Source organism: Bos mutus, chromosome 21 (genome assembly GCF_027580195.1).
Source record: "Bos mutus isolate GX-2022 chromosome 21, NWIPB_WYAK_1.1, whole genome shotgun sequence".
NCBI classification, from domain to species: domain Eukaryota; kingdom Metazoa; phylum Chordata; class Mammalia; order Artiodactyla; family Bovidae; genus Bos; species Bos mutus.
In genome coordinates this window covers 55,507,740-55,523,630 of record NC_091637.1, presented here as the reverse complement: position 1 = coordinate 55,523,630, position 15,891 = coordinate 55,507,740, and the positions used below count along the sequence as shown (strand labels likewise).

The following is a 15,891-nucleotide window of genomic DNA, read 5'->3' as shown; positions in this document are numbered from 1 at the left end:
CACAATCTGGAATCAAGATTGCCGGGAGAAATATCAATAACCTCAGATATGCAGATGACACCACCCTTATGGCAGAAAGTGAAGAGGAACTCAAAAGCATCTTGATGAAAGTGAAAGTGGAGAGTGAAAAAGTTGGCTTAAAGCTCAACATTCAGAAAACGAAGATCATGGCATCCGGTCCCACCACTTCATGGGAAATAGATGGGGAAACAGTGGAAACAGTGTCAGACTTTATTTTTCTGGGCTCCAAAATCACTATAGATGGTGACTGCAGCCATGAAATTAAAAGACGCTTACTCCTTGGAAGGAAAGTTATGACCAACCTAGATAGCATATTCAAAAGCAGAGACATTACTTTGCCAATAAAGGTTCGTCTAGTCAAGGCTATGGTTTTTCCTGTGGTCACGTATGGATGTGAGAGTTGGACTGTGAAGAAGGCTGAGTGCCGAAGAATTGATGCTTTTGAACTGTGGTGTTAGAGAAGACTCTTGAGAGTCCCTTGGACTGCGAGGAGATCCAACCAGTCCATTCTGAAGGAGATCAGCCCTGGGATTTCTTTGGAAGGAATGATGCTAAAGCTGAAACTCCAGTACTTTGGCCACCTCATGCGAAGAGTTGATTCATTGGAAAAGACTCTGATGCTGGGGATTGGGGGCAGGAGGAGAAGGGGATGACAGGATGAGATGGCTGGATGGCATCACTGACTCGATGGACATGAGTCTCAGTGAACTCCAGGAGTTGGTGATGGACAGGGAGGCCTGGCGTGCTGCGATTCATGGGGTCGCAAAGAGTCGGACACGACTGAGCGACTGATCTGATCTGATGATAGAGTGAGGAAGACATTCAAGCCCATGCCCTCCTGGAACTTGTGTTCCAGCACAGGATGTAGACAGTTATGAAATTATAGTTAACGTGAGTCTGCAACAGAGGAGCATGGAGCATTGAGAGAGTTCTCAGGGGCTGAGTCCTTGTTTGGAGGATTTGGGGAGGTTTCACAGAGGCGGTGATGCTTAAGATGTGATCAGAGGAATGAGGGTGAAGGAAGTGGGTGGGGGAAAGGCTCCAGCCAAAACCACAGTGTGGAAAAGGCCCCCAGGCCCAAAGAAGTATGATGTGTGCTTGAGAAACTCGAGAAAAACCAGAGTGACCTAAGTGTTGTGAACCAAGGAGAAAAGTTATTCGAGACCAGGTGGGCCCCTTTTAGTCTCAGTAGGGAATGTGGATGTTATTCTAAGGGAGCAGAAAGCTTGAAGGATTCTAATTAAATGAATGACCAGATTGATTATGTGTAGTTTGTTTACTCAATCAGCTAAATATCAACTTTACTTTTCATCCTGTCTTTTCAAACCACCTCTGTGGACCTATTTGCTTTCTGTCTCTAGATGAAGTATCTGCAAGGCCTATAGCTTTTCCTTTAGAGAGTATATAATTGTTTCCTTAGCTTAAAAATATCTAAGTCAGTCAATTAGACTCCATTGCTGTCCAGTGTTTTAAGAAACGTCAAACCCTTATTGGATTTAAGTCTGTTTTCCAACTCCCATTTGAGCCTGACCCAGTCTGAGGAGCCTAGAGTATAGGGGGTGAAGAGTTTCTCTTTCTTATTATTTTTAGACTCGTGCCCTCCCTCCCTCTTAGCTAATGGTTTCCAGCCCCTTCTGGAGTTTGACTGAGAGTGAGGTGAGATAAAGGGGCAAGAGGTCTGCTGATGGGGGTGACTCTTTGACCTGAACACCACTGCCCCCCTCACTTCTAGGTGTGTGACAGTCTTCCCCTCTGTTGGGGGCCCTGAACTCTTCTACTATTACTTCTGGGCAACTTTCCTTTTATTTCCTGCCTCTCCTCCCCAAAACCACGCCTCCCCAGAAATAACCTTTATCTTAAATTTTGTGTGAACATTTTAAGAAATGTTTTTTTAAAGGTTTGACATACATATGTATCAAACTATATTGTTACATTTTGCCAAATGTATTACTTAGCAATGTATACCCTTTCCTATGATTTGCCTTTTTCATACAAAAAATTATTTGGTATTGATGTATGTGTCTATATTCACTCGTATGAATATATCACAATCTATTTGGCTATTCTCCTATTATGTCTTGTAGTTTTATAGCTTTGAAGTTTTTAATCTAGAATAGATGTGGAGTGTAGTATGAAGTATAATAGAAATCAGATTTCTTTATTTTTTTATGGATAGACTACCAACTGTGCAAACACGGCCCTTCTGATCTGCAGTCACCACTGTAACATATCCTAGTTCCCCGTGTACATCAGCCTGTCTCCGTCTCTCTTCTGTTTCATTATTGTATTTGACCTTCCCTAGGTCACGCTGACAAATTATCTCTAACCAGGTAACTTGTGTGAATAGCACCCTGTCTTAGATCTTCTTGGCCTTCGTTCTTGCATTTAAATGTTAGGTTCAGCTAGTCAAGTTCCATTCAAGGGAAAAAAAAAGCACAACAACCTGTTAATAAAAATTACTTCTTCCAACCAAATTCTGCTTTATAGCTGCAGTTAGATCCTGGGTGGAGATTCCTGACTCTTCTTGCAGTAGGATACTCTATTTGCGCTCCTAGAATTTTAGGCCCAGGACAACTTCCTGACTCTCCATAAGGATAGAGGGTTATTATTTCAGTCTTCCCTTACTCATAATGTGTCTTTACCTGTGCCCCAGTGACAGGTGGCTTTGCTTCCTCCCTCTCAGTAGTTTAAAGCTTCTGCTGTGTGGGGGAGACGAGGGTGGGAGGAGAGAGGGGAGGTGGGAGTGAAGGGGAGGGAGCCGGGGCTTCAGGGCCAGCACCCTCCAGGCCCTCCTCCCCGGCCAGGATCACCTCTTTTGAGGCCTATGTTTAACTGTTTAATGCCCAGCCAAGGCTTTTGCTTCTTATGAAAGAAGGTTCAGGGAAGTGAATGAGACTTCCTCCCTGTTTCCTCCCACCCTCTCCAACCTCCCACTAATGACCTTGCCCCATACTCCCACACCACCAGCAGGGACTCTCTCTGGTTCACTCTCTGCCCGTCTTTCTCCTGAGGCCCATGGGAAGGAGCTTGCAAGTGAGTGCAGCTCCCCTTTGAAAGGTGCCCCAGCATTTCCAGACTCACATACCAGCACATCCTGGCCTTTGGCAGTTTTTTGTTTCTGTTTTTTCTATTTTTAGACATTTCTTATTTCTTTCTTTTGTGGCCAGTACCATGTTTCCCGCTTCTATGCTGTTCCACAAGTGAGACTGTTGCTGTGTTGAGACTTTCCTTGATGGCTTATTCCCTTGGATTTCTGGTTAGTTCTTGGATGGCTTAAGCAAAGTGACAACTTTGTGATTTATCCATTTTGCTTCATTGCTTGTTGGGCTGCTTCTTTCTACATCAAAAGCCAAAGCAGAATGCCTTATAATTGACTTTTGTGTAGCAATCTCAAGTGTTTTAAATTTGCTAAACTCATTTGCTGATTCTAGTACTTTTTCTATATATTCTTTTGGATTTTCTGAGTAGGGGTAAATATTTTTCTAAGCAGATAATCACATCACCTGCAGATAATTTATTTTAATGCCTTTTAGCGTATTATACATTTCTTTCTGTTACAGTATCTAGGAGCTTATTAAATATAAACGAAGTTAATGGGTGTCATTCTGTTCAGGCTGCTCTAATCAAACATAAAAAAACTGGATGGCTGTGTGTGTGTGCTAAGTCACTTCAGTCGTGTCCAACTCTTTGAGACCCCATGAGCTGTAGCCCACCAGGCTCCTCTGCCCATGGGGATTCTCCAGACAGATGGCTTATAAACAAATGTATTTCTCACAGTTATGAAAACCAGAAGTCTAAGATTAAGGTACCAGCATGGTAAGTTTCTGGTGCAGGCTCTCTCCTGGGTACAGATTGCCAACTTCTCCCCGTATACTGTCATGATTGAAAGGGGCAGGGGACTAAACTGATTTACAAATGCCTCACCTGAATGACTTGAATCACTTCCCAAAAGCTTCATCTCCAAATGCCATCACTTTGGGCATTATGTCTTCAACACAGGAATTTTGGAGGGATACAAACATTCAGACCATTAGGAGTGGGCTTCCTTGTTGTGACTATAAAAAAATATTTTAAACATTTCACCATCACGTACTATCCTTTCCATACATTTTAAAAACTCTTTTTCATTTACAGTTATTTTTTTTTTTCAGTTTAAGAGGTGTTTCCTTTTTGTTTTTAACTTAAATGTTTCTCCTGTATCTATTGAACTTATCTATATAATTTTTTCCTTTGAACTTTTACTTAATGCTGTGAATTATATTATAGACTCAATGTTGAATCAGACTGAAAGTCATGGAATAAACCTATCTTGGTCATTGTGTATTATCTCTGTTTATACATTTCATACATTCTTGTGTGCAGTGTTAGTATTCACTTGTTAGATTAATTGTGTTAATTGTGATTTTCCAATTTTCTTTATCCTTAACTGATTTTTTCTTTTGTGATCTATCAATTATTGAGTTATGTTAAAATTTTCTGATGTGATATTGAATTTGTCAATTCTTCATTGTAGTTCTGTCAGTTTTGCCTTATGTATGTGTGAGGCTGTTGTTGGATGTGTATAAGTTTAAAAATGTTACATCTTCTCGGACTTGCTTATGATGTTGATTTCATGGGTATATAATTATCCTTAAACTTATCACATTGTTTATATTAAATATGTAAGGCCTTTTATGTGTCAATCATAACTCAATAAAGTAGTTTAAAATAAGACAGCTACTTGCAGTGTTACAAAAAAGAATTGTTACATCTTGATGAGTTGAAAATTTTATTGGTATTTAATAACTACGTTTATATTTATGATGCTTTTTTGTATTACAGCCTAGCGGGTATAGCAAAATATGCATAACATAAAATTTACCATTTTAGCCATTTTTGAGAGTGCAGTTCTGTGGCATTAAGTATTAATGGTTGTGCAACCATTACCACTGTCCATCTCCAGAACTATTTCTTTCTTTTTTTTAGAACTGTTTTTTTTTTTTTTTTAATTGGAGAGCTTAGTCCAATTACACTTGGACTGTTTGTGTGGATAGTACAGAGTGAGATGGTGTGTTGGAAGGTCAGTGAGAAGGTAGGGAAGCACCAGATCATATAGGGAACTTTAGGCTGCATAGGGGTTTATATTTTATTCTTGGTGCCAGAGGAAGCCATTGAAAAGTTTTATATAGGATAGTGAAATAATTTATATTTTTTAAAAGATCACTTGCTGTGAAACGTATAGGACAGGGTGAGAGTCAAAGTCTCCAGGCTCCTTGGAAAGCTACTGAAATAATACAGGTGAGAAAAGAAGATGGTCAAAGCAGTGTACTTGAGAAAAGACAGGATTTGATGGTGGATTGGCTATTGTGGGAATGAGCAAGACAGCCATCAAGAATTTGCTAGGGTTTTAGTTTGTAGCTAGGTAGAGGATGCTGTCATTTTCTGAGATTTGGAGTGCAGGGTTAGGCAGGGTGAGTGAGACTTGCACATTGGAAATATTAAGTGTGAAATACCTATTAGGTACCCAGGTAAAGATGTGACAGTTGCCTGGATATTCAAATGCATACCGCAAAAATAGCAGGAGCTCTGCATTTGGTAGTTGTTCCCATATAAATGGATGTATATAGAGAAGAAAAGGCCTAGGGCATTCCTGGAAGAGAGATTAGGCAGAAGAGGAGGCCCCAGCCAAGAAAACAAAGAAGGAATAGTCAATAAAATAGAAAAAAAAAAAAAAGAGGGGGCTAAAGTGGGGACATGTAAGCCAAGGGAGGCAGATGTTTTGGAAAGTATGGAGTAAACCACTGTGACCCATGTGACTGAGAGACTGAGTAACATAAGAACCAAGAAGAGAAGTGACCTTTGGATATGGCAACCTTCCAAGCTGTAGTAACCTTGATTAAAGCAGCTTCATTGGCTTGGGATGAGGGCAGTGGGCTGGAGAAACAGCACGGGTACTGGAATTGGAGTTTATCTGGTATAGGTAGTTACGTTTGATGGCGACTGCCTTTCTGTAGTGTTTTCTCCACTCAACAGATATTCCTCTCCACCTCAGGAACTTCCTGACTCCTAATTTTAACCCCATCCTTCATTGCCCAAACCCTCTTCTCTCCTTTAAAAGCTGAATTCTTACCTCTCCTGTAAGAGTGAAGCTTGATTGCCCCCCAAGAGCCATCCTGGACACTTGAATACAAGAGACTCATTTACTTCTCCAGTGGTGGGAGAAGTGGGATGGCAGGGTCAATAATTAAGGTGTCTGCCTGGCTATTGGTCAGTGACTCAAGATGCAAAGAGGTTAATAGTTTTTTTTTTTAATTACGGTAATAAGCTTTATTTTTTAAGAGCAGTGTTAGGATCAAGCAACATGGATCAGAAAGTACAGACAGTTCCCATGTGCCTCATCTCCACACATATCTCCCTCACTTTGTGTCTGACACTACAGTGGTTTATTTGTTCCAATCCATGAACCTATACTGACACATCATCAATCACCTGAAGTCCATAGTTTACATTAGGACTCACTCTTGGTGTTGTACTTTCTATGGATTTTGACAGTTCTATAATGACACATGTACATCCTATATTATCATACAGAATAGTTTCATTGCCCTGAAAGTCCTCTCTGCTCTTCCTGTTCATCCCTGACATCTATACTGTCTCTATTTTGCTGTTATTGTTCAGTTGCTAAGTTGTGTCCTACTCTTTGTGACTGCATGGACTGCAGCAAGCCAGGCTCCCCTGTCCTTCACAATCTCCTGGAGTTTGTTCAGATTCATACCCATTGAGTTGACGATGCCATTCAACCATCTCATCCTCTGTCGCCCCTCTTCTCCTTTTGTCTTCAATCTTTCCCAGCATCAGGGTCTTTCCCAATGAGTCAGTTCTTCTCATCAGGTGGCCAAAGTATTAGAGCTTCAGCTTTAGCAAGGGTTCTTCCAAAGAACATTCAGGGTTGATTTCCTTTAGGATTGACTGGTTTGATCTCCTTGCTGTCCAAGGGACTCTAAGAGTTTTCTTCAGCACCACAATTTGAAACCGTCAGTTCTTCGGTGTTCAGGCTTCTTTGATGGTTCAATGGGTTAAGAATCCACCTGCAATGTAGGAGACACAGGAGACATGAGTTTGATTCCTGGGTCAGGAAGATCCCCTGGAGAAGGAAATGGCAACCCACTCCAGTATTCTCGCTTGGGAAATCCCATGGTCAGAGAAACCTGGCAAGCTACAGTCCATGGGGTCGCAAAGAGTTGGACATGACTGAGCACATAAGCACAACAGTCTGGCCATTTAACTACTGTGCTGTGCTCTTTCAGATTGCTTACAGCTTAATAATTACAGCCTTCTTTATGGTCCAACTCTCACATCCGTACATGACCACTGGAAAAATCATAGCTTTGATTATATGGACATTTGTTGGCAAAGTGATATCCCTGCTTTTTAAAATGCTGTCTAGATTTGCCATAGCTTTCCTTTTAAGAGAAAGTGTCTTTTAATTTCATGGCTGCAGTCACTATCCATGGTGATTTTGGAGCCCAAGAACATAAAATCTGTCACTGTTTCTACTTTTTCCCCTTCTGTTTGCATGAAGTGATGGGACCAGATGCCATGATACTAATTTTCTGTATGTTGAGTTTCAAGCCAGCTTTTTCACTCTCTTCTTTCACATTCATCAAAAGGCTCTTTTGTTCCTCTTCACTTTGTCATGAGAGTGGTATCATCTGAATATCTAAAGTTATTGATATTTCTCCTAGCAATCTTGACTCCAGCTTGTGATTCATCCAGCCCAGCATTTTGCATGATGTACTCTGCATAGAAGTTAAATAAGCAGGGTGACAATATACAGCCCTGTCATACTCCTTTCCCAATTTTGAACCAGTCTGTTGTTCCATGTCTGGTTCTAACTGTTGCTTCTTGACCTGCATACAGGTTTCTCAGGAGACGGATAAGGTATTCCCATCTGTTTAAGAATTTTCCACAGTTTGTTGTGATCCACACAGTCAAAGGCTTTAGCATAGTCAATGAAGCAGAAGTAGATGCTGTCTCTATAGTTTTACCTTTTCCAGAATGTCATGTAGTTGGAATCACACAGTGTGTTGCTTTTCATATTGGCTTCTTTCACTTAGTAGTATCCATTTAAGCTTCCTTCATGTCTTTTCATGACTTGATCATTCATTTCTCTTTACCACTGAATAACATTCCATTGTCTGGATATACCTCAGTGTTTTAATCCATTCACATACTAATTAAGCAATCTTGGTTGCTTCCAAGTTTTTGGCTACTTTGAATAATGGTGCCATGAACATTCTTGTTCAGGTTTTGTGTTTAACTCATTTGAATAAATACCAAGGAATTTGTTTGCTGGATCATATGATAAATGGCTTTCAGAGTGGCTGTACCATTTTACATTTCCACCAGCAGTAAACAAGAGTTCTTGTTGCTCTTTATCCTCAGCAGTATTTGGCATTGTAGGTAAATTTGGCATTTTGGATTATTGCCATTGTAATAAGTATGTAGTGGTATCTCATGGTTGTTTTAATTTGCATTTCCTGATGATATATGATGCATATACTCATCCTTTCATATGTTTATTTGCCATCTGCATGTCTTCTTCAGCGAGGTGTCTGTTTAGACTCTTTGCCCACTTTTCACTGGGCTATTTGTTTTCTTACTGTTGAATTTTAAGACTTCTTTGTATTGTGGGGGTTGGCATCTATCAATCCAAAATATGGTGTTTTGGCTTAAGGATTACTTTTAGTCAAAGGCAATTAAGAAAAAGCAGACATATAGAAAGGCAGGATGATTCTTAACCATCAGAGACAACTGGAGACTTCTACCAGTCTAGAGACATTGAGAGAATTCTTCACAATAAGCACTATTAAAACCAACCCTTCTCTTACAATAGTTTCTCCCATGTATTTACTTTTTCAGTTTGCCACCCCTAAAAGTCTTATCCCCTTTTTCTCTCTCTTGTGAGTGAAGTTGCTCAGTCGTGTCCAACTCTTTGCGATCCCATGGACTGTAGGCTCCTCCATCCATCGAATTTTCCAGGCAACAGTACTGGAGTGGGTTGCCATTTCCTTCTCCGGGGATCTTCCCAACCTGGGGATCGAACCCAGGTTTCCTGCATTGCAGGCAGACGCTTTACCATCTGAGCTATCCCCTTTTTCTGTCTCTTGTCACTTCCCCACAAATATATTATTCTTTATTAAGATGCTACATAAGCCCCAGGTTCTAAACATTCCTTTGAATTACTCATCACTGAGGCTTCTCCCTGTGTAAGGATGATACACATTAATAAATTGTTAATTTTTTATTGTTAATATGGCCTTTGTCAGTTTAATTTCTAGGGTCCCAGGCACAGAACCTAGAAGAGTAGAGGAAAAGGAGATTCTATTCTTCCCCAATAGTTTATTTTGGATAACAGTCCTTTGTCAGATATGTTTTTCATAACTATTTTCTCCCAGCCCACATCTTGTATTCTAATTCTTTTGACAGTGTCTCTCATAGAGCATAAGTTTGTAATTTAACAAAGTATGGCTTGTTGATTTTTTTCATTCATTGTGAAAGGATACTCTAAGGATTGTGTCCTTAAAGTTGTCCTTAAAGATGACTCTAAAGAGTCATCACCATACCCAAGTTCTTCTAGATTTTCTCCCATGTTATCTTCTAGAAGTTTTACATTTTATGTTTAAGTCTGTAATTCATTTTGAGTTAAATTTTTGTGAAGGGTATAAGGTCTGTGTGTAGATTTATTTTTTCTTGATATAGATATCTTAGCTTAGGGCTTCCCAGGTGGCTCAGTGGTAAAGAATCTGGCTGCCAATACAGAAGACACAGGAGACACAGGTTTGATCCCTGGGTAGGGAAGATCCCGTGGAGTAGGAAATGGCAACCCACTCGAGTATTCTTGCCTGGTGGCCTACAGTCCATGGGGTTGCAAAGAGTCAGCACGACTGAGTGACTTAGCACACATACACATCTTAGCTTAACATTTGAACGTTGTTTTTCTTGCTTATAAAGCACATGATCATTGCAGAAATTTCCTACAAGGCAAATATAAAGAAGACAATGAAAATCATGACTGTTAACACTTTGATGAATTATGGATTAGTCCTTTTCAACATTCATTTCAACATTTTTCACTATACTTCTTTATTTTAGACATTATAATGTGACCGCTTTCCTTAGGTAATGAAAAACTCTTTGTAAGAATCATTTTAATGGATACTTTTTTTCTAGGTAGATGAGGTGTTATCATTTAGTTAATTTTCCTATTGTTGGCATTTTTATTTCTAACTTTTATCATAATGCTGTGATGAACATCTTTGTGTGGAAAACTTTTCTTCCCCTCTGTTTTTCAAGTTATGTCCTTAGGATAGAGACCTATCAGTAGATTTATGGGATCAGAGGGCAAAAAAAAAAAAAAAATAGAACTCAATGCATAGTTTCAAACTGCTTTCTAGGAGTAGTGTGCCATTTTACCATTTCATTAATGTCAGTCTCTCTCAGTTCTTATTACCATTAATAAGTAATTAATAGTAATATTAATTACTGTCTTTTAAAAACTTCCTTAATTTGATAGGTGAAAAATCACATCCCGTTGCTGTAACAGACATTTCATCAATTACTAATAAAATTGAATAAATGTTACTCAAATATTCATTTGTTAACCGTTTGTGGTATTTTTTTTATTTATAAATTATATGTTTATGAACTTGCTAATTTAAACCACTGTTTTATCCAAATTGCTTGATATTTGTTGGTTTGTTTTTAGGAAAACTGGAACAGCTTACATAAGAAAGGTATTTCAACATAACACTCCTGAAGGATTTTTGTCCTCAGTTATTGCAGAACTGATAGACCCTTTTGGAATAGAGGAAGTAAATGAGAGCTCTTGTTTGTCCAGTTCCCTTTCCATTAGTGAAGCTGGAAATCACTCCTATAAACTTAGTCTTCAGTTACAAAGTAAGTATAATGATATTTCTGATGGCTGGGGAAGATGAAGAATTATCTTTTGGGATGAGTGTTCATGCTCTTTTATAGAACAATAGATTTCAAAATTTAAACCAATTGATAATCTACAGAAGTCTACATATACTTAAATTCCTAGAGGAATTCTTTATTTTTAATATAATAAAACCTGATTTCTCCACTGGGACAAATAACAGGTATCTTACATTTAATACTTTCTCTCACTTGATTATTGCAATAGTCTCTCTCTCTCTCTTTTTTTTTTTTTTTTTTTTGGTCAGGTTTATTAAGGTATAACTTACATACAGTAAAATTCACTCTTTTCAGTGTATGTCTATGGATTTTGATAAATTCATTCAATGATGGAGCCACCATTGTGATCAGTCCCATAAAACTCTCTCCTAATTCTTTGCTCTCCCAACCCTGGCCCCTGGCAACCAATGATCTGTTTTCTGTTCCCCAAATTCTCTCCTTTCCAGAATATTACATAAATGGAATCATACAATAGACAGAATTTTGACTCTACCTTAAGTATTTGTGTACAGGTTTTTGTGTATACATATGTTTTCACTTCTCTGGAATAAATGCCCAGGAGTGCAATTGCTGGGCTGAATAGTAATTGCATATTTATTGAGTTGGCCAAAAAGTCTGTTTGGGTTTTTCATAACATCTTACAGGAGAACCTGAACAAACTTTTTGGCCAACGCAATAGTTTTTAGGGAAACTGATTTCTCTGCTTTCCTTCTTGCCCTTTCTCTGTCAAATGCCCAGTCTATTCTCAACAGAGCAGCTTAAGTGATCTTACTAAAACATAAGTTCAATCATGCCCCTTGTTGATTTTCTATCTGTATGACCTATCCATTGATGAAAGTAGGGTGTTAAAATCCTCTACTATTTGCATATTGCTATCTATTTCTCCTCAAAGTCTATGAATATTTGCTTTATTATTTAGGTGCTCATTTGTTAAGTGCATAAATATTTACAAATGTTATATCTTTTTGTTTGACTCTTATTATATAATAACCTTATTTAGCCTTTGTCTTAAGGTCTACTTTTTCTGATATAAGTATGGTATCCCAGACTTCTTTTGATTTCCACTTGCATAGAATATCTTTTTTCATCCCTTCACTTTCAGTCTGCATGTTTCCTTACATCTAAAATGAGTCCCTTGTAGGCACCACATAGCATATCTTATTTTTGTTTCTAAATCAACTCAACCACTTTATATCTTTTGATTGAAGAATTTAGGTCATTTACATTTAAGTAGTTATGGGTAGGTATGTACTGATCACCACTTTGTTAATTTTTTTTGGTGTTTTATACCAAAAAAATACCAAAATACCAAATTATGTTGTACACCTGAAACTAATATTATGTATCAATTATATCTCAAAAAGTCAAAAGGTGGAGAGGAAAGTGAGTGACCAGCATCATGCATGTGTGCTCAGTCACTCAGTCATGTCCAACTCTTTGTGATCCCATGGACTGTAGCCTGCCAAGCTCCCCTGCCTATGGGATTTCCCAGGCAAGAATACTGGAGCAGTTTTCCATTCCCTCCTGAAGGAATCTTCCCAACCCAGAGATCAACCAGCATCTCCTGCATTGGCAGGTGAATTCTTTACTACTGAGCCACCTGGGAAGCCCAGTGGTCAGCATATATGATAGTTAATGCTGCTAGACTAAATGAGATCACTGGGAAAGCAGGTGTAGATAAAGAAAGGAAAAAGCTTGAGATCCAATCTCTGGTATTCCAACATTTAGTGGTCAGAGAGATGGGGAAGACTGGATGGTCTACTAGGAGAAGAGAGTATGTCTCAGAAACCAAGTGAAGAAGTTACTTCAAGAAGGAAGAAGTGATGCTGTGCTACATGCTGCCAAGAGGTGGGTTTAGAAAAAAGGTCAGAAGAGAAAACTGCCCGATGGATCTGTGTCAAAGTCACTGGTAAAGTTGACAAAAGCTGTTGTTGGGTGGAATCATGTAGACAAAAATGACATGTAGTCATTGGGTTAGGGTCAAAAAATTACAAGAGGCAGGGAATTGAAGACAGTGAATAAGGCAATCCTTTTGGGGAATCTCACAGTGAAGGGGAAAAGAGAAATGAGATGGTAGTTGAAGGAAATGTAGAAAAGGGTTTTTTGTTGGTTTGTTGAAATGGGAAAAATTAGAACATGTGTGCATAATAAAGGAATTATGAGGTTCTCTTCAGACTACTTCTATTTATTTTTTTCAGAACAAGGTGAGTATCATTGTTGATGTGTTTCAAAAACATTTTAAAATAATGACTTCCCTCTCCTTCAAACAGCCATCTTTTGACTTCTCTCATATCTACTCTGATGGATTTTCTCCAATCTCTAGGTTATTAAGGCTCTTACTAGTTCTATAGAAAAGAAATCAACTTTCTCATAATTACTTAACCCTATGTGGGTTGTTTTTTGCTGAGAATTTTATAGAACTAGTTTTACAGTAGAAGTTGTGATACACTTTCAACAAAATAATTTGAATTATGACCAGAAATCTGACAAATATGTTCTCTAGTTAAGACCATACTTTAAAAACTCAAATAATATATTCCTCAGTTATGTCCACCAGTATTGCTTGGAGAACATTGGCCATTCTATTTTATGCCAAATCATTCTTGTTTTAGCTCCAGGTGTTATCTCCTCATTTCAAGATTCGGATATAGAAAAGACTGTGGTGATTCCTGGTTATAGCAGCTTCCTGATCACAACGATATTGGACAATGAGAATGCTTTAGCTGTTGCTACCATGCCTGAAATAGTCCCCCATAACATGACCTTTCAAAAAGACTCCTGGTTCTTATACAACTTTGGAAAAAGGAATGGACAAACATGGAACATATATGCAAAACCGTGTAATTACTGGTTTCAACAACACGATGATTCACTATCCCTCAGTGTCCTGAAATACATTGATCTGGGGAAATCTCACACTTTAAAAATGAAGGTCATACCTAATACAAAACGTAAGTTTATTTTTATTGGGAAATAACAAGAGGAGATATTATTGCTTTTGTTGCATGTAAAATACATTCTTTGATATTTCCTTTATCTTTGGTTTCATTAGTAGGTGGCATTCTATCACTAACAGTATAACCTTCTAATTATTGAGCACTTATGCAAAACTGTATATTAAATGTTTTTATACATTTAAAATTTATGGTTTATGACTATCCTAATGGGCTAGATTATAATCCTTATTTTATAAATGAGAAAAATGAGGTTATATTACCAGCCCAAATTTACAGAGGATTTTAGTTTAAATTTTAGCTGCCCTCTGAAAAGAAAACCTTTTAATTATCTTGTTATTGTTATAACCATTTCAAATATTTATTTTAAGCCAAAAAAAAACCCACTTTTAAATAGAATTCTATACTTTGCTCCATTTTCCAAGTATTTATTTAAAGTATTTATGTATTTAAAAATAAAAAGCTTACTAAAGATGATGATAAAATAGCATGCTAGAAAAAAGTAAAACAAAAAATTTTAGTAAATAACTTAGCTGGAAAGTGAGGGAAAAAAGATGAAAGAGAGGAGAGAGAAAAAGGAAAATCTTGTCACTAGAAATGAAGACGTTAGCAAAGTATTGCTCAAAATTCTCCAGGCTAGGCTTCAACAGTATGTGAACCGAGAACTTTCAGATATTCAAGCTGGATTTGGAAAAGGTAGAGGAATCAGATATCCACTGGATCATAGAAAAAGCAAGAGAATTGCAGAAAAACATCTGCTTCAACACTACACTAAAGCCTTTGATGTGTGGATCACAACAAATTGTAGAAAAATTCTTAAAGAGATAAGAATACCAGACCACCTTCCTTGCATCCTGAGAAACCTCAGGTATGCAGGTAAAAAAGCAACAGTTAGAACTGAACATGGAACAATGGACTGGTTACAAGTTGGAAAAGGAGTACGTTAAGGCTGTATATTGCCACCCTGCTTATTTAACTTATATGCAGAATACATCATGCAAAATGCCAGGCCGGATAAAGCACAAGCTGAAATCAAGATTGCCAGGAGAAATATCAATAACCTCAGACATGCAGATGACACCACCCTTATGGCAGAAAGCGAAGAGGAACTAAAGAGCTTCTTGATGAAAGTGAAAGAGGAAAGTGAAAAAAGCTGGCTTAAAACTCAACTTTAAAAAAAACGAAGATTGTGGCATCCAGTCCCATCATTTCATGGCAAATAGATGGGAAAACAATGGAAACAGTGACAGACTTTATTTTCTTGGGCTCCAAAATCATTTCAGATGGCAACTGCAGCCATGAAATTAAAAGATGCTTGCTCCTTGGATGAAAAGGTATGACAAACCTAGATAGCTTATTAAGAAGCAGAGACATTATTTTGCCAACAAAGGTCCATCTGGTCAAAGATAAGGTTTTTCCAATAGTCATGTATGGATGTGAGCATATTGGACCATAAAGAAGGCTGAATACCAAATAATTGATGCTTTTGAACTGTGATGTTGGAGAAGACTCTTGAGAGTCCCTTGGACTGCAAGGAGATCAAACTAGTCATTCCTAAAGGAAATCAATCCTGAATATTCTTTCAGAAGGGATGACAGAGGACAATATGATTGGATGGCATCACCAACTCATTGGACATGAGTTTGAGCAAACTCCGAGAGTTGGAGAAAGACAGGGAAGCCTGGTGTGCTGCAGTCCATGGGGTCACAAAGAGTCAGACACCACTGAGCAACTGAGCAACAAAAACAAGAAATGAAGAGGGAATTCAAAATCAAAAGAGTTAGCTAATATGTAGCTCCTACAAGATTATGAGGCTCAGATGTAGACAGTGGAATGTGTTTTAATGCCCAGCCATTGGTTTGAAGATGTAGACTTTAGACATTTCTACCTTGTGGTATGAAGTTGGAACTGAGAACATTAAGTAAGGCTGGAACCATCA

At 38.2% G+C, this 15,891-nt stretch overlaps 1 protein-coding gene across 1 annotated transcript in view; it reads left to right on the top strand.

Annotated features, from left to right (window-relative positions):
- The window catches only part of CATSPERB (cation channel sperm associated auxiliary subunit beta), a 184,180-nt gene that overhangs the window by 142,557 nt on the left and 25,732 nt on the right, over nucleotides 1–15,891 (top strand). The window contains 2 exon segments of the mRNA XM_070358214.1: nucleotides 10,769–10,959; nucleotides 13,611–13,949. Of these exon segments, the coding sequence (XP_070214315.1) occupies nucleotides 10,769–10,959; nucleotides 13,611–13,949 (530 nt within the window).